At 54.2% G+C, this 17,364-nt stretch overlaps 2 protein-coding genes across 10 annotated transcripts in view; one reads left to right on the top strand and one right to left on the bottom strand.

The window, feature by feature from the left end:
• Positions 1-7,367, top strand: part of Stpg1 (sperm tail PG-rich repeat containing 1) — a 39,983-nt gene extending 32,616 nt beyond the window's left edge. For all 8 annotated transcript variants that reach the window (XM_060379307.1, XM_060379306.1, XM_060379305.1 and 5 more), the window contains 2 exons: positions 5,046-5,236; positions 6,231-7,367. In XM_060379307.1, the coding sequence (XP_060235290.1) occupies positions 5,046-5,236; positions 6,231-6,307 (268 nt within the window). In that variant the 3' untranslated portion in view covers positions 6,308-7,367. The remainder of the gene's footprint in view (positions 1-5,045; positions 5,237-6,230) is intronic.
• Positions 7,368-10,519: 3,152 nt separating this feature from the next.
• Positions 10,520-17,364, bottom strand: part of Grhl3 (grainyhead like transcription factor 3) — a 30,395-nt gene continuing 23,550 nt past the window's right edge. The window contains exons 14-16 of one of the 2 annotated variants that reach the window (XM_021631522.2): positions 17,211-17,296; positions 15,094-15,158; positions 10,520-11,377 (exon numbers count right to left, since the gene is read on the bottom strand). In XM_021631522.2, the coding sequence (XP_021487197.1) occupies positions 11,263-11,377; positions 15,094-15,158; positions 17,211-17,296 (266 nt within the window). In that variant the 3' untranslated portion in view covers positions 10,520-11,262. The remainder of the gene's footprint in view (positions 11,378-15,093; positions 15,159-17,210; positions 17,297-17,364) is intronic. The other variant, XM_021631524.2, reaches the window with a different exon arrangement.

Here is a 17,364-nt window from a genome sequence, read left to right as displayed (position 1 = left end):
CTGTGTCACCATTTAAAGCACATACCCTTTGAAGTTTTTTATTTTCCTTTTATGTGTGTAGGTGTCTTGTCTGCGTGTGTGTCTGTGCACCATATGTCTGCAGTACCAATGGAGGCCAGAAGAAGGTGGTGGGTCCTCTGGAGCTCTAGCTGTAGATTGTTTTTAGCTGCCTGGTGGGTGCTGGGAACCTAACCCCGGTCCTCTACGAGAACAAGTGCCCTTTGCCCCTGAGCCCTCCCTCTCTCCAGCCTCTCTACACCTCATTTCTGATGTTACTTTCATCTAAGAGACGCAAAGGTATCCAGGGCCTAAGGATTCCTTAAATGGCTGGAGAACTTCTAGAACCTGCTAATCATAAGGTTGATCCTGTCACCCTCTGAGCCCGCACCCTGTTGGAGCCCCTCTTGCAGGTCCAGCCATTGGAAGGGTGGCCATCCGTGTCAGGGCTGAGTGTGTGGGCACCTGAGCCCCTCCACAGAGGCAAGGCAGGTATCAGGGACCCAGCTGCAGTGGCCTAGACACCCAGGCAACTGGCTGGGGAGCTGGAAACATTGGCACCGTCTGGCCGTCAGCCTGGGCCACAGGGCAGGAAGACAGGGATCTGTCGGGTCAAGTAGGTGCTGGAGAGGTGAATCAGGCTCACTTCCAGGTAAATCCCCTCTGTGTCCCCGTTGTGGGATTCTGCAGGGCCCTTCCCAGGGGACCAGGGCACCAGAATGGCTAGCCCCCCTCTAAAAATCAGAGACCCCCCACCTTCAGGCTGGCTTGAGTTCCCTCTGCATACGAACTTTTCCATGGTCTGCCACGGAAACGCTGCGGTAAGGGGCAGGCACATGGGCAGAGGACTGTCCCCTTTGGGGCTTCCCACCCTGCCTCATTGCCGAGCAGAGACCAGGATCTTCTCCGCTGTGGCTTCCGCAAGGCTGAATGGAGCAGAACTTGGAAACAGTTCTTAACCTTTTCCCAGCCGACACATGAAAGCACATTGATGGAGACCATGTGATGTTTTGAAGCATTGCCTAATGTTCCAACCGGGAGAACGTCTGTCGCCTCAGACGTCTGAGCTCTTACTCATCGCTACAGCCGGGATTATGCTGTAGCCGACTGAAATAGGACACAGCTGCTGTTTGTCATGGTGGTTCAAACCCACAGCCCAGCTGTGGAAGCTTCAACAAGGAGCACCTATCTCTGAGCTTTCCAGAGTGGAAGCTGCAGGGCAGTGCCACACCAGGAGGCTGGTACTCCTGCCTCCCGAGACAGCTGAGGAAAACAATGTGGGTGTCCTCGGCCTTCTGCTGCCCGGCTGCCTAGGAGGATTTGCTGGCATGCGGGTTGTCTTGACCTAAGAAGCAAGAGCTGGGTGGTGGTGGCACACGCCTTTAATCCCAGCACTCAGGAGGCAGAGGCAGGTAGATCTCTGAGTTTGGGGCCAGCCTGATCTACAGAGTGAGTTCCAGGACAGCCAGGGCTACACAGAGAAACCCTGTCTCACAAAACAAAACAAAACAAAACAAAACAAAACAAAACAAAACACGTGAAGCGAATGTCAGCCAGGAGTTCACTGGACGTGACTTAGGGAAGCAGGGCAAGGCAAGATGAAAACTCCGAGGTCAGAATGGGGTCCTGTCAGTGCCACCTGCTGCCAGGCGGGAAACACCCTCTCTCTGACCACTTCCTGGAGTCTCTAAGCCCCCAGATTTACATAGCAGGCTGTCCCGTCAAGGGTAGCTTGAGAAGCAAGCCCTTTGGCAAGTCTCCAGTTCAGCAATTATGCTAGACCAATTATGCCCACCTAAGGTTCCCAGGGTGGTGGTGGGGATTGTCCCTCACCTCGGGGTCGCCTCTTCCCAGGCCGCTATCTGTCACTGCCCCTACCCTGCAGAACAGATGTTTCATTCTACCCCGGAGGCAGTCGGTAGCCCTTTAATGTGGAGAACAACTGTGAGAAATTGCCCCTTTATCCCTCCCAAACCTAGGAATCCCCGAGGCAGAGAACCTGTGTCTGGGAGTGTCCCTGGGGTCCTAGGTGCCTTCTACAAGTGACCTGCCCAGAGACCTTGAAGACATCCATTATCTCTGCGCCAAAGGGGCACCCTAGGAACCCGGAGCGTGCTTTGTCCCGCTGTGGCCCTGGGAGTCTGATAGATGTTTTGTTTACTAAGCCACAAACCCCATCAAAGGCCGGTCACACTGCATTGCTGGCCATCCTGGGTGTGACCACTGCACCACCAGGAACCAGCTGTGGGTGGTTTGTGTATGTGTATGTGTGGGGGGCATCTGGTTTCTGGACCCCATCACTTTCTTTGGTCCCTGCCCCTCCCCCGGGGTTTGGGACACAGGAAAAGAGGATAGTACCTGCCTTCAGCTCTCCACCCCTCCATCCTTTCTAGGTTGGTTTCTCCTATCTCAATAATTCTCTTCCCCCAGCGCCTCCCCCCCCCAGACCTAATATAAAGCTAAGAGTGAGCTCTGATTATGGCTTCACACGATCTCTCCCGGAAAGACCCAGAACAGCACTGCTCCCAACCTTATGCCTTTGCCCATGCTAGCTCTTCCTTCCTGCAGGAACAGCCTTCTCTATACTCTCTGCTCTACTCTGCACAGCCACCCATTGGGGGGGCACACACACACACACACACACACACACACACACAGTCATGCACACACACACACACATATACTCACGCACACACAATACACACACATCCACACATACATCACACACACATGCACACATACAAGACACACACACACACTGTGCTTTCTATTTGAATGTTTAGGGGAGATGATCTTACCTTTGGGGTCCTATGAGAAAAGTGGGGGAGGGGCAAAGAAGGTGATGGAGCCCAGACACCCCAGAAGGGCTGGGGCTGGCCACTCCCTCCACCGCATCCTCCTGAAGTGCCCTCCCCTGCCCTCCCTCCCTGGTTTCCTGCTGGCCTCTTCCACGGTGCTGCCCTCCTGTCTCCGTCAGAGGGCTTCACAGTGTAGCCAGGCTGACAAACCTGCTTCAGCTCCCCGAGCGCTGGGATTCCAGGCCTTTATTCTCAGTTGGGACCTAAGCTTCCCTTTCTAACAGTCTTCCAGTTGGGCACAGGAGCCAAGAACATCACGGTTACCCCTAGCGCATGGTCTGCGGTGGTCAGACATCCTGAAAACAGTGAGCAGGGACAGGGACAGCCAAGCCACCTCGGCACTCTTTCCTGTCGCCGATCAGTCGGGCGCTAGCTGGGGACTATCCAGCCCTCGAGAGCTGTGTCTTAGTGCCTAGATTCCTAAGCGTGCCTGACCAGAGCTGCAGATAATGCCGGTGCTGCCTGGAGACCCTGGCATTCTGCTGAGAGCATCCCTAGTGCAACGAGAGGGTTTGGGCAGGGGCTGCTCCACTCAGATGGCCAGGTGTGTGATATGGGCCTGACCCATGTCAGCCACTACCCCTGCTTGGGCAAGGGCACACCACTTGGTCTTCCCTGGAAAGAACTTGGGACTCTTGGGCTTGGGGGTGACCAAGATGAATGACTTTATCTGGGGTTGGCTTGTTCCCGAACAGGGATGAGGTAGCATTTATTTATCATCGAACAGCTCTTGACCACACCCTGAAGCCAGGTCCTCCGTACAGAGTGGAGGGGTACCTTCCACCTCCTCGCCATGGCTCTCTTTGTTCTAATATAAACATTCAAGCCAGCTGTTGCCAGGTTCAAGTCCCAGGCAGAGCAGAGTGGCTTACCTCGGCCTCCCTAGCATCGGGCAAATCCCCTCAAGCCAGAGCGGCCCTAGTGTGAACACCAGCCCATCGGGAGATGCCGCACACACCTCCTCTGTGGTTTCTTCTTTGTTTCATAGCTCCCCTCTAAAAGGTCAGGCTTCACACCCCCTGCTCCAGACACAGGCCTGTGACCCCGCACCGGTCAGTGGCATGACTAGACTTCATGCTCTTTGTGGGTTTCTCAGAAACCTAGACACCTCTGTCATGGCGCCTCTCCAAATTGCTGGGGCTAAGAGACTGGCACTCCAGAGCCATGTTCCCGTCACTGGCTCAGACTTTACGTATGCTACTGTCTCTCTGGACACCAGCTCCCTCAGCAAATGAGAACGTTGGCATCTCTCTGGGTGTCCCAGCTCACTGGAGTTAAGGTCGAGGCCCAAGGTCAGCAGGGTCCCCTTTTCATGAGAGACCCCAGAAGAAACTTCAGCTGTGAGGCTTGACTCCCCAGATGGCCCCAGGGACACCCTATCACTGTTACACTGTGGGTTGAGGGGGGTGAGAGAACAGTCCCCAAAGGTCCTCTTGCCCAACTCCCCCAACTTAGCAACTGTGCTCCAGAATTGTTAAGTAGGCTTGGCCTCCAGCATAGGTCTGTTTAGCTTTATTTAATGACTTAATGGCAAAGGTGTTATACAAGATAGACCCCCTTTTCGAAAGGAAAGATGGCCGTCTGACGGTCACAACACCAGCAGCAAGGGTCCTGTAGAAGTTCTGGTTTCCCGGTCCAGTGCCTTTCCATCCCAGCCTTGAGGGGAAAGAGCACCCTCAGAGTTCTGGAGTGTCGGTAGAGATCTGGCAGTTACGGACCGGCAAATCCCTGTAGGCAGGATGAGGCTCCCTACCCCTGGCCATGCAGACATCACAAGTGGCTCATCGGAGCCTCTTCTCACCTAGGCTTCAGTCCTCAGGGCTCCAGCCAGACTATAGTAATCGATTACAGTCAGCACATACAATCAGTGCTACCTGCTTTTCCCAGTGAGCTCAGCCACAGGAGTCTGCGACAGAAACATGTCTGTCCTCTCACTGCCCCAAGACTGTTTTAGGCGCCACACCTCATCTAACCCTGGCAAGCCTGTGAGGTATGGCTGCCATTGTGAGGATGAGGAAACAGAGGCCTAGAGGCCTCTCAAGCAACTGAGCTAGAATGGGGCCCAGGGTGAGCCGCTCACAGATACCCCCCCCCCGAAGGTCCCCCAGGCATTGGCTATGCTTTAGGCTTTACCAATTCTGTCCACGAGGCTGCCGTGGTGACACTTCCCCCGTTTTGTCTTCTCCAAAGGAAAGCCACGCTCCTGAACTTCTCCGCCCACCCTCTGCTGCTGCCCCCGAAGCCACCCCCCCCAGGTCCTGGCCAGTACGATATTGTGGACTATGAGGGACCTCCCAAGCACTTCATCTCCAGTGCGTCGTTCGTGTCCAACACCAGCCGGTGGCCATCGATGTCATCCAAATCAAGCCTGCCCGGCCCAGGTCAGAAAACCGAGGCCCCAAGTCCTCCACAATGCTTTGTCATTCCGAGGCCATCGGATACCTCCAGTTTATGGGCTGCTCGCTGAACAGGTTACAGGGGTCAGGAGGGCTCGGCAGGCCATCGGCTCACAGCTTCCGGGATCTGCCTGGCTTGGAGCCACCAGTGTTAGGGTGACAGGCGCACACCATCACCCTGGCTTTTCCCATGAGCCCCAGGGAGCTGCAGTCAGGGCCTCAAGGCTGTGCAGCTGGGCACTTCCTGAGCCATCCTTCCAGCCCCAGACATTGGTTTAGAAGGAAATGGTCCTAGCGTTTGTCAAGTTCTCAGAAAACTTCTTACTCTTAAAGAAATTTAAGCCTCTAGTCTTGACTGGCCAAGGAATTTTTCAAGACAGGTAAGGCCTGAAGCAGGAGCTGCCTGCTGCTTCGGACATTCGTGATAGGACCGAGTCTGGGGTTGGGGTATCTCTTACAGCAGAGCAGGTCTGAGGGCGTGGCTCTTCCAAGCTCCTTAGCTCCTCCCTCCCTCTCCATGGGCCGAAGGAAAACTCACTCATCACATCGCATCTAGATCTCCCGAGAGTTAGCATCCTGAGGGGTCCGCTCCACCATGACTGGCAATTTCCTATCCCCAAGAGGCCTGCTCCGCCATGCTGGGCAGTCGCCATGCTTCCCCACCTGTCTGCAGCTCTCTAAAGCTCCCTTCCCCTCTCCCTGACAATGGCCAGAGCTGTTGGCAGAGCTGACAAGGTGGCCACCTTGTCTTAAACTCTCAGCTTTTTGGCAGGCGCTGATGACACTCCTGCTCTGGGCAGCCTTGGGGCGGGACATCTGGCCAGTATGGGAGAGTGGTATTATAAAGTCGATCCTGTTAAAGAAGCTATGAAGAACCCAGGCAGGATCAGGGCCCCCTCACCTTTCCCCAGCTCTGCGGCTAGGCTCAGCCCTTGCAGTCACCTCTCTCTTCTGATGTCGTTTCTTTCTCTCTCTCCAGCCACATACAAGCCAGAGATCCCGGGGAAGCAGTCGTTCCTCTACAATGAGGACAACAAGTGGATCCCGGTGTCATAGTGACAGCACAGGAGCTCAGGGAGAGGCTCCTCCCAGGCTCTCTCCCTGCCCCGCTCCCCAGGCCACCCATCAGCAGAATGTGCCTTTCCCATGTCACCCAGCCCAGGGTCGCATACCGTCTGGAGCTGCCTTGTGACGACTTGACCGCCCTCCATCCCTACCACGCTTTTCCAAGCAGAGAGAAGGAATGGGCAGAGCTCTCTGGCTACCTCCGTGTCTGCCTCCGAGCTGGTTCCCGTGACTCCACTCCCCAGAGTTGAGGGGTCTTGGAGCACTATTTTTGACGTCGCGTCCCAGCCTCCTGCCATGGCAGCCTGTGGTAAAAGCAACTCAGCCAAGGTGCTGAGGCCTGACCCCTGACCTCTGGGAGGCAGAAAGGCACAGATGTGTCCACAACAGAGGCACATGGATATTCCCTGGGCACTGCTGCCCTCAGCCTTGTTATTACGCAGCAAGAACTTGGAAACTGGCCGTGAACCGCTCATCACTCCCATGAACGTACAGACTCTGGATTCGTCAGCAGGCAAGGCAGGACCTGGCTGGAGCTAGAGGCCTGGAACCAGAGTCCCAGGGCAGGGAGGACCTCTGTGTCCCTTGCCTTCATGTCCTCACTTCCCCAACCTTGGCTCTGCCCTGCCTGGCCTCTGTCGCCATATCGCCTTCACACTCCAATTCAGGGTGCGCATCAGTTAACCATGTTGGACAGATGGTGTTTCTAACCGTGGCTTGCCTGCCATGGCTGGGGGGAGAGCTGACCAAGAGCCAAGGTGAAATTAAACTGACCACACGCCCTCTCCTTCCCCAGGTGCTGATAATGTGTGCCTCTCTTCTAAATGGGATCCTCTCGGACTCCCCTTCCCTCCTCCACCCCCACCCCGGTTTCCCTTCCACTCCCCCTTCCACAGGGGGCTACTCGCCTCCCTGACATGCCCTGGGAACTGTGCGTCCTGGACCTCCCATCTGGACTGGCTGCCTCATTGGCTTTCCTCTCCGGGGGGAGGGAAGCGAGGCATGAGGAAGAGGGAGGGAAGGGATGAGAAAACTTATTCAATTAAATGGAATTCTTGCTTCTCAGAAGCTGGGCTCTTTGTGAACTTCCCGAAGGTCAAGGCTTCGGACCGACAAGGTCGCCTGGAAAACCCTGGGAAGCCCAGGGGATTCTGGCCTTGGGCTCCTGCTCTGATCATCGTCTCTCCTCTGGAGACAGAACTCAGTTGGAATCAGGGCTTCAAAGTCTATACCTTCAGGTGTATGAGTGGGATTGGTCAGGTGCCAGCTGGGTCACACCCAGCTTGCCAGTGTCCTGTCAAAGGCACAGGGGTTTAAGAGGATCTGTTTCCCTATGACATCTCCCTGGATGGCTATAGTTGAATTCTAACTTTTAATCTGGGTTAAACGAGACTCTTGGGCAGGCTCTTGGTCATCTACCACCACGTGAGCTGTTCTAGAAGACTGGTAAGAGCCGACACTCAGAACTTGAAGCTGCACCTGTGCTTGGTCACAGTTCTTGACAGTAGGGCTGGATCCAAAGGGACCCAGGATCTGGGGATTCCATCCAGGTCCCTCTGACCCCAGGCTTTGCGCATGGTTGGGCTGGAGGCCCCTGGTCCTGGGCAGGCTGGGCAGACGCTGCTGTCGAGGCTGTGTACTGGAGAGCCATGCTTCCAGTGGCTGGGACTGATCCCACACTCACTCTTCATCTTGCTTCTTTCACTGATTCATCCATCTTTGTGTTAATTCTCCCCCCTCCCTCTCCTCATCCCTGTCTCCCCTCACTCCTCCTGTGCTGGCTACTTTTGTGTCAACTTGACACAAGCCAGAGTCATTTGAGAAAAGGGGAACCTAGAGTTGAGAAAAATACCACCATAAAAATCAGGCTGCAGACAGAGCCTGTAGGGCATTTTCTTAATACGTGATTGGTGTGGGGAGGGTCTATTCCACTGTGGGTGGGGCCACTCTTGGGGGTAAGCTGGAGATCTGGGTTCTGTGTGAAAGAAAGGTGAGCGAACCATGGAGCAGGCCAGTAAGCAGCGCCCCACTCCCCCATGGCTTCTGCATCAGCTCCTGCCTCCAGGTCCCTGCCCTGTTTGAGTTCCTGTCCTGACTTCCTCCGGTGATGGACAGTAATGTGGAAGTGTGAACTGAAAAAACCCCTTCCTTCCCGTGTTGCCATGGATATGGTGTTGATCATGACAATAGTAACTGTAATAGGACACCACCTTCCCTCATTCTTCCCCCTTCACCCCCACACTCTTGCTGTAAATCCCCTGCTCTTACCTGCAGACAGGTAGAGCTGTCTCCACCCACCTCCAAAAGTGAAAGGTGTCAGAAAGGCCCTGGAGGGGCCTTCCTAGGAGGTTCCTCTTTAGTTTTTCCTTTTGGAGAGTGAATAGCAGACTTGCAGTTGCCCTCCTGACTTTCTCTAATGGGAGGGATGAGCTTTTCGAAGCTCGTAGAACACTGTTCTTGGGAAACTAGTTCTTGAGAACCCTCATCTTTATTCCGGTGTCTTGCTTGGAGGCTGTAGATAGATACACAGGGCGCAGAAGCTGCCAGCACGTGGCCTGTGCTCTGCAGCAGGTGAGCTCCGAGGCCACTGATTCCTTGTGCACATGTGCCACAGAGAGCCAAAGGCATCAGTGCCTCTTTGGGACAGTGATCTTCAGCCTTGATTGCACATTATGATCGCCTAGGGAACTCGCCTAGACCTTCATCCAGAATGCCGACTTAGAGGAGAGGGCAGGGCAAAGGCTGCCCGGGTGATTCCGACACGCCAGCCAGGTTACCAGCACCTCCAACCCCTGTCTGGGTGTCGTCCTCGCTCTGGGCAGAAGCTCGGCAGGAGGCTAAGAAGGAGCTCTCAACAGAAGCGGAGGCCTGGGGCGTGCGTGGTCCAGTCAGTTGCTTCGTCCTATTGTCCTATCACCTTCACTTCGCTCTGAAGCACAGTGCGGCATCCCAGAAGCAGGGAAGTCTGACGAGGGGGGATGCAGCCCCGAGCAGGACCACGCCAACCACGCTGAAGCACAAGGAAGCGTCACTAAGGCAGAGCCTGTCTTTAAAATCTTGAGACTGTTCATCCGAGGGTCTCTGGCCTTAATTTTAAAAGGGTCTCAGATTGGATATGGTGGTTAGTGTTCTGGATAGTGAGTGTAAGGTTATCTTAAACCACACAGTGAGGCCCTGCCCAATCACAACAAATGAAAATAGTAACAACTCTCTCCCAGTGCATCAAAGCATCACCTAACTGCTTTGCTGAGTCCTTTGGCACCCTGTCCTTGTCATGGTACTTGCATAGCCTGCCTCCGGGTGCTGAGTGTAGGTCGGGCTTGTGATATCTGACCACGGAATCTGCTGGAATCTTGGTTCTTAAACTTTAAAAACAGACAAGGACGCAGGCAGGGGTCGTGCGCAGACGTACATGCAGGCAAAACACCCCCACACATAAAATTTTTGAAAAGTCTTATTCCAATGGGCAAGAAACTAATTCATAGGAAGCGGAGCTACTGGGACTGAAGGCAGGGATGCCGTCCCTCCCCATGTCCTGGGAAGCCTAGGTTCTCAGGGACAGCTGGGAGCAGTGAGGACCACACTGTGAGCATTATCGCTAGGGAAATAGAGTAGATGAGGCCGTGGAAAAGAAGACAAGGAGGGAGGCCAGAAGGCCTTCTTTTTTATCTGTTCCCTGGAGGATTCAAGGCTCGGTTTTAGTTGCACCCTCTGCCCCAGAAGCCTAGACACTCGCACGTGGCTGTCTGCAAGGTTCCAATGTGAGGTCGCTGCTGTTTGGAAGTGATGTGTGGTTGGCTTTGGGGGCCAGGTGGAGTTGGATCCAGAGAAAGTGGAAGCTTGGAGAGTAGGGGCAGTGCTGGCCCAGGTCTCTGTCCCCGGGCCTAGCTGTGGGGCCTCATCACTGCCGCTGTGAACCTTTTACGGCTTTGTTCTCAGCTTCCAGGAGCCTCCTCAGGACAGTCCACCTGGTGAGACAACATGTGGTCGGGGTGCGTGCCTCTGCTCACGGCTCCACACTCATTCCCAGCCTTCAAGGACGGGGCACGAGTGCCCTTGGGACAAGGCCACTGTGAGAATGAAGAAGGGCCGCCTCCACTTGAGCCTCTCGTGGCCGGAGGCTCACGGAAGGAAGGAGTACAAGCTAGGAAAGTGTGCACAGGTAGGCTTTTATTACTAAATCCTATGATATACAAAACGCATAATCAAATAGCAGCTAAAAAAATAGTCCAAGAAATATGAAATACGTATTTTTGAAATGATAAAAACGTAACATGAACATACAAAATGTTGCACATATATATATACACACAATATATACTTATATATATATATATATCACATAATGAAAACTGTAAATAAGAAATGTGTACAACAGTAGTGGCAAGGGTAGTGGTGATGCCTTAAGGTCCTGTACCCGAGGGAGTCAGTGAGGAAGCGTTTCCTCACAAAGGCATTTGTTCTGACAGTCAAGAGTTTTCAAGTTAATTGGCCAAAGAGCGAGATCTCTTCAGTCTGAAGTTGGAGGAAGGATACAGAATGAGGGTCAGAACCCGTCAAGGCAGCGGGGATAGCCCTGCGGAGAGGGTGGTGGGTCCCCGTAGGGTCTCTGAGGCGGGAGTTGGAAGAGAAAGCCAATAGTTGGGTCTGTGTTGATCCAGACTCCTGGTCTCCGGTGGGTGGGTACTTGCAGGAAGCTCCGAGGTGAGTTCAAGCCTGGACAGGGTGTTTAGATCCTGGGATCTCCTTGCTTCCTCCCTGGCCCTGACATCACCAAGTTTGTGGCTTGCGAGACCTCTTCCCCTGAGAAAGGCGTTTCAAGTAACAATGCTGACCTGTGAGGAGCGGCCGTACGTGGTGTGAGCCTGGGCCCCGGGGCTGGGAGGCGTGTGAGGAGCGGCCGTACGTGGTGTGAGCCTGGCCCTGGGGCTGGGAGGCGTGCGGCCTCACAGCTCCTTCAGGATGACCTGGATCTTGCCGTCCGTCTCTCCCATGTCCAGGAGGAAGGCCACGTGGTTACTGTAATGCTGGATGATGTTGTTGTCCATGTTGACCAGGATCCTGGAAGGGAGAGGAGGGACACTTGGCTGCGGCGTGGTAAGGCCCCACGCCCTGACCTTCTGAGGAGCAAGCTTGATGAGCCTGCTAGCACCTCAGTAGCTTCCTCTGACCCACAAAATCCGGCTGTGAGGTGGGCACTCCCAGTGGCCAAGCCTCAGCCCAGACCCTGGCCTGCCAGCCGTACTGGTGCCCACCGGGGGGATTGCTTCCTTCTCGTGAGCCCAGCGTGAATGTCCTTGAGTGACTGAAATGCAACTCTGGGAGAGGTGCTGTGTTCTCAGTCATTAGACTGGGGGCTTGGACTGTAATGTTCAGGAGGTGTGACAGTCTAGGTTTAACAATTGGCTACACTGAGCTGCTCAGGTATGCTTGTCTGAGCCAGAGGTTGGGCCATAAAACACCCCTTTCAGTCGGCTCCTGCCAAGCTGAAATCTCAAGGGGGTTATAAAATAGACTGGGGGGCTGCAGCCCCCACTCTCAAGGCAGGTATTTGAAGCTCAAGAAGTAACCATGGCTATGGACCCTGAAAGGGTCAAAGTCAAAGTTTATGCCAAGGGTACCCTGTAAGAGCTGGCTCCCTGATGAAAAGTCACCCAGAGGTGACCTGAGCTTCATTTTGTCCATTTCTCTGCTAAACTTCTGGGCAGGTAATGGAATTGGGTATATATACTCAACCATCTATCCATTTCTCTGTCCATCCATCCATACATTCATCCATCCACCTATCCACCCATCTGTCTACCCAACCAAACATCAATCCGTCTGTCCAGGCATTTATCTGTTCTCCCACCCACCCATCAATACATAAATATAGCTCCTACCATCTCTCCATCCATCATCTATCCATCCGTCCATCTGTTCATCCAACCAACCATCCTTCCATCATCATCCATTCACCCATTCATCTGACCATCCATCCATCCACCAATCCATCCAACTACATATCCACCTACCCATCTGCACCTTCACCTATCCATCCATCCATCCATCCATCCATCCATCCCACCCCAACTCCTTCCTTCACCCACCCATCCATCTGCCCTCTATATATTCATTCATCTCTCATCCCTCAGTCTTTGCTGGACCTTTTCCTGTTCAGGACACTGCTCCAAAGCAATGGAGATGAACTGAACCTGAAGTCTGTATGCAGAATTTCACCCAGGAAGGGAGACTGGGTTCTTACAACTATGCCACTCACTCCAGTTCATAGAACGGAGAAGCTGCCATTCAAAGGCATAAAGTTATTCTTTTGTGGCCACAGTTAGTGGATGGCAGAGCTCAGATTTTAATCTAGACCTTTTGTTTTCTATGATATCAGTTTTCAGGGTAAAGGATAAGAGCCACAAATCCTATAAATACAAGTTCGGATGTTAGGAAGTGGGAGACAGAAGGAAGCCAAAATCCATGTTTGGCCATGAGCTCAGTAGATGCCTGTTTTTGTAACGACTTGCGGAAGGGCCGTGAGGACAGCAGTGAAGCAGAAGCCCATGGTCTACGCCCTGGCGTCTATGTCAGCACCAGCCAGCAGCAGCTTCTTTTGGGAAAAAAAAAAAAGGCTGGGGCTCCCAGGGATGGGGGTGGGGTAGGGGTAGGGCTGGCAGGACCCTGCCTTCCCGGGTGATCTTTGTCTTAGAGGCTGGGGACTGGACAGGAGCCAGAGAGCAGGGCTGGATGGGGAGGAGAGAGGCTGTGCTCTGCTAACTTCAGGGTTGGGTTGTCTGTCCCAGAGAGTAGCATCGACCAGCTTCTGGGTACTGGGCCACGCACGAGTGCCTCCAGGCAGCGGTGTGAATGTGGGCAGCCACAGCTGGGTCCCGAGCCAGACGCAGGGGCTTGTCAAGAGCTATTGTCACTTCCTAGCTTCCAACCTCTTCTGCCTGCATCGAGTTAAACCTCTGGCCTGCTGCCAGCAAAAACAGTATATTGGTTAATCTTTCAAGCACTCCATCATGCTTGTAAAATCGATTTTATCTACCTTGGTCGGGAGGACTTTGGCGAGGGTTTGTGAGAATAAACTAGGCTTTGGATTAAAATGTCCACCTTTCTCTGATGTGGACATATATTTGAATGGATTCAAATTTGGAAATACACTCTTTCAGACCTTGTAGAACATCTTTGGGCTGAGGTTTTCATGCCATGAGGAGCTATGGAATGATGTCCTGGCCTGTTGTGCTGGGTAAAGAAAGTAGCTGGCCTGCCACAGACTTTATTTGCATATTTCTTAGTGGTAGAGGAACAAGGAGAGGGGCTGATCAAACTGTGTGTGTGTGTGTGCTGGAGGGCGGGGCATTGGTGGTGGCGGTGGGCATTTTAGGTCACTGAGAATCTGTTTTGCCAGTCCCTAACTTAGGAGTGCTACTTTGAACCCTCAGTTCCTTTGTCTGTAGGAACAGGGAAGATTCCCACCAAGCTCAGAGGCCAACCAGACGATGCCAGGCATCAGCGAGGACAGCATCTGGCCTGAGGGAAGAAGAGCTTCCATGACGGAAGTCATTACAATTACAGTCTGTGCAGCTGCCTGTGTTGATGGGAAGGCCTCTGGCGAAAGAGCCAGGAGGCAGAGGTGTGCTCCTCAAAGCTCATCAGCTTCCCATTGTACACAAAGGATATCCCTGGCCCCTCAGCCTGGCCTGGGGTAGGGTTTTCAGGGGAGCCCTGCACAAGAGGGGCAGGAAGCAGGGTAGGTGGCCGTGGCGCTGAAGAAGCGGGGCTGGGCTTGTCTGGGCAAAGCAGACAAGAAGCAGAGTTGACTGCAGACAGTGTGTGAGCCTCTGTATGAAACCGAAACTTGGTGGGAGGTGGAGGATGGGGGTGGTGGGAGGGGGAGACCCCCCACACAGACAAAACCCACACCAAATGGCTCCTACAGTCCAGCCTTTCGCACTGGAGGCTAAGCTGGGAGCCTGAATAGGGAAGGTGAGCTGGGCTGGCGGAAGGGAGCCAGGCCTGGGCATGGGCTTTATTGTGCAAGGCCTTCTCGATGGGAGAACACACGTGGGTCACGTGTAGGTGCATCTGGGGTCAGAGTGTCTAGAGGCAGCCAGCTGTGCTCTAGGCAGAGCAGCTGGAAGACTGGCAGGTCCCAGAGGGTATGGCCTGTTTCTCTCCTGCCGGCTCCAGCCTGGCAGTGGAAGAGAACCTTGGAGCTTCTTTAACTGGGCTCTTCAACTTAAGCCCTACTCAAATTCTCTCTTAGGCTCACGGCAGCCACCCCTTCCGGTCACACACACTCTGCCTGGGGTGGCCTTCCTGGGCCTTCTCACCTCCTGGGCCTTTGCTCACTGCTCCTGCTCCCACCCCTGCTTATCACCTCCGACTCTCGGTTTCCCTCCCTGTGAAATGTGGGCCATGTTACCTCCCTGCCAATGTGACGAGGGGGGTTTAACGAGACGAGCTTAGTCTGCGTGAACGGTGGTTGCTACAATGAACAACCCAAGAGTGAGGAAGGATCTTTGTTCTCTGGTGGTTTGGGGACTTGAACTTGGGTCTTCTCATGAGTGATCCCCTCACTCCCTCTCTATGTCAGGAGGGTCACTTGTGAGAAGACCCTTGTACCTCCCTGCCACCCTCACCCTGGTTTCTGCATGGGGAGAGGTGACCCTGGCCTTGGCCTCACTGAGGGACTCGTCACCCTCACTGCTACCCCACCAAGGCCAAGCACACAGCCTTGGTGGTTCCGAGTAGCCGACAGACAGGAGGGCTGAAGCAGCACCTACCCTCGCTTGCATTTCTTGTAGACTTTGCAAATATTCTCCTCGGGGAGCCCATACTTCTCAGAGATCTGGAAGGGAAAAGGTAGGGTTTCACTGCCTGGGGCCATAATGGATTGATTCACACTTTGTACCACTCTCTTTTACATGGTGGTTATAAAAGTAATATTGGCACTGTGGGAAAGCGAAGAGAATTACAACGATCCTGTTTCCCTGAGGTGAACATCATCGGCCCCTGGGTGCGTACCTTCTCCTCTGTGAGTGTTCACAGTTACACCACACATAGGGGGTCTGACGCCATTCTCTATCCCCTTATGGTTGGTCCAATCACAGGAAACACTCAGCGAACTGCACTTTAGCGTCTATGAAATACCTGGCTGCGCACCTGCTGCTTGCCCTGGTCCTCACCTAGGGTCTGACATTGGGATCCATGCCTAGGGATCTATTGTCACTGGCTGGCGACCGTATGCAGAATCTTTGTGGGGAGAGCCAGCAGGTCCACCCCAGAGGACTGCTGGAAGAATTAAATGACCTGATTGCTATAGACCAAAGCCCCCATGGGTACACTCTGTCACTGTCCTGGGAGCAGTGGGCATACTCCTGACCCTGCAGTGAGGTGAGGTGACCCCTGTGTTCCTCTCCTGGGCAGGAGCTGGTCACTGCAGTTGATGGGGTAGCACCCAGGCCTGGCTCAGAGCCTTAAGGCCCATTACGTCCACGTGGCAGTTTCCTCTACAGATGAGGCAGCCGTGGCTCCGAGGTTGCTGAGGAGCCTGATTGGGCCCAGACACGTGGTCCCTGCCCCACACTGGAGCTGCATAACCTTTTGCTGTTGTTTGAGGCAGATCACTCTATCTCCCTGGCTGTCCTGGAACTTACTATGTAGACCAGGCTGGCCTACAGAGGTCTGCCTACTTCTGCCTCTGGAACCCCGGGGAGCTGCAGGACTTGGAACAGCCTTTCCTGTGTCTCTCTTAGTTTCACTTTTGTGAAGTGGGCGTGCTAATAGGATGGAGATACACAGAACAGCTCTGAAAGGAGCTCAGTCAAATGCTGATGCCTAGTGGAACAAAGCTGTGGTTAGGCCCAGGCCTGGGATACCAGTGGCAGGTGGTCCTCTCTGGGCATTCCGGACAGAGATCCCTGCAAGCTAGAAAATGTCCCTAGGTTTTATTTCAATGGCAGTGTAGCCGGAAGCTGCCAGGGAGAAGATCTCAAGCCTGTCTACGGAAGCCCTTGGAGGAAAACTGGACTGAGGTGGCGTGGGCTGTCTGGAGAAGTGGCAAGCTCCGCTCCCCTGGAAACAGGGAAGTCAAGAGAGATGCAGGCCGAGCTAATCCGGCACACGGCTGCTTAGCCTGGAGACTGTATCTGTGTTCAAGGGACTTGAATGGCTTTCTGTGAGCCCAGCTTCCTGGGGCTGACGCCAAGCATGCCGACAATACATTACAAGCGCGGGCAGCCCAGAGGGCAGAGAGCTTGGGCTGGCCTGGCACTTATACCACCCTTGGCAAGTCCCTGGCCTCTCAGAGTGAGGCGATGCTAAACAGTGCCCAGTGGAGAAAGGGAGGCGCTCATGGATGGCAATGCAAAACGCCTGGTGGATGGGCCTCCATTAAGTGGTCCATCAAGGCTGCTAAGAGTCCCCCCCCCCACTACAGTCTTAATCACCTTCAAGTCCAAGGCCCCGGTGACCTCGATGGCCAGAGAGGACATGCGCTTGTCTAGGCTGGGCTGTTCTGCCTGCTCGCAGATGGCTGGGGTAGGGGAAGGTCTCTTTGCCCAGATACAGTCCCGCCCTCAGCCACCCCCAGGTCCTGAGAGCAGGAGGAATGAGGCCCCCCTGGGAGGGAAAAATGAGCCTCTCTGGGCCTGGCCTTTCTGTGTGTGGGGCTTTTCTTTCCCATTAAAACAGAAACAGGTTTGCAAAGCCAACAAAAGCCCTGGGCTGTCAGACAGCAGCCATCAGATTAAGGAGGATTTATGGTGTGTGTGACTCTCAGGGCGGGGCAGGGTTCTGACAGGGCGATAAGATCGGGAGGCGCACCCCGAGCGGGGCCCCAGCCCCCTTTGGGGTGGGAAAGCAGACCACCAGAGCCCTCCGGTGGGAAGAGGCCCCTTACCGCATTCCTCAGCCCCTTCAGGTCCGGGGTCTTCAACATGAGCGCATCAAACACTTCCTCTGTCTCTCTCCTCACATACAACAGAACTGAAAACCAAGGGGGAACAGAGGACACTGAGCACGGGAGGATCTCAAGGGATGGAGAAGGGCCTCAA

Source organism: Meriones unguiculatus, chromosome 3 (genome assembly GCF_030254825.1).
Source record: "Meriones unguiculatus strain TT.TT164.6M chromosome 3, Bangor_MerUng_6.1, whole genome shotgun sequence".
Lineage (NCBI taxonomy): Eukaryota > Metazoa > Chordata > Mammalia > Rodentia > Muridae > Meriones > Meriones unguiculatus.
The sequence above is the reverse complement of the archived record's forward strand: the minus strand, read 5'-3'. Positions and strand labels throughout refer to the sequence as shown.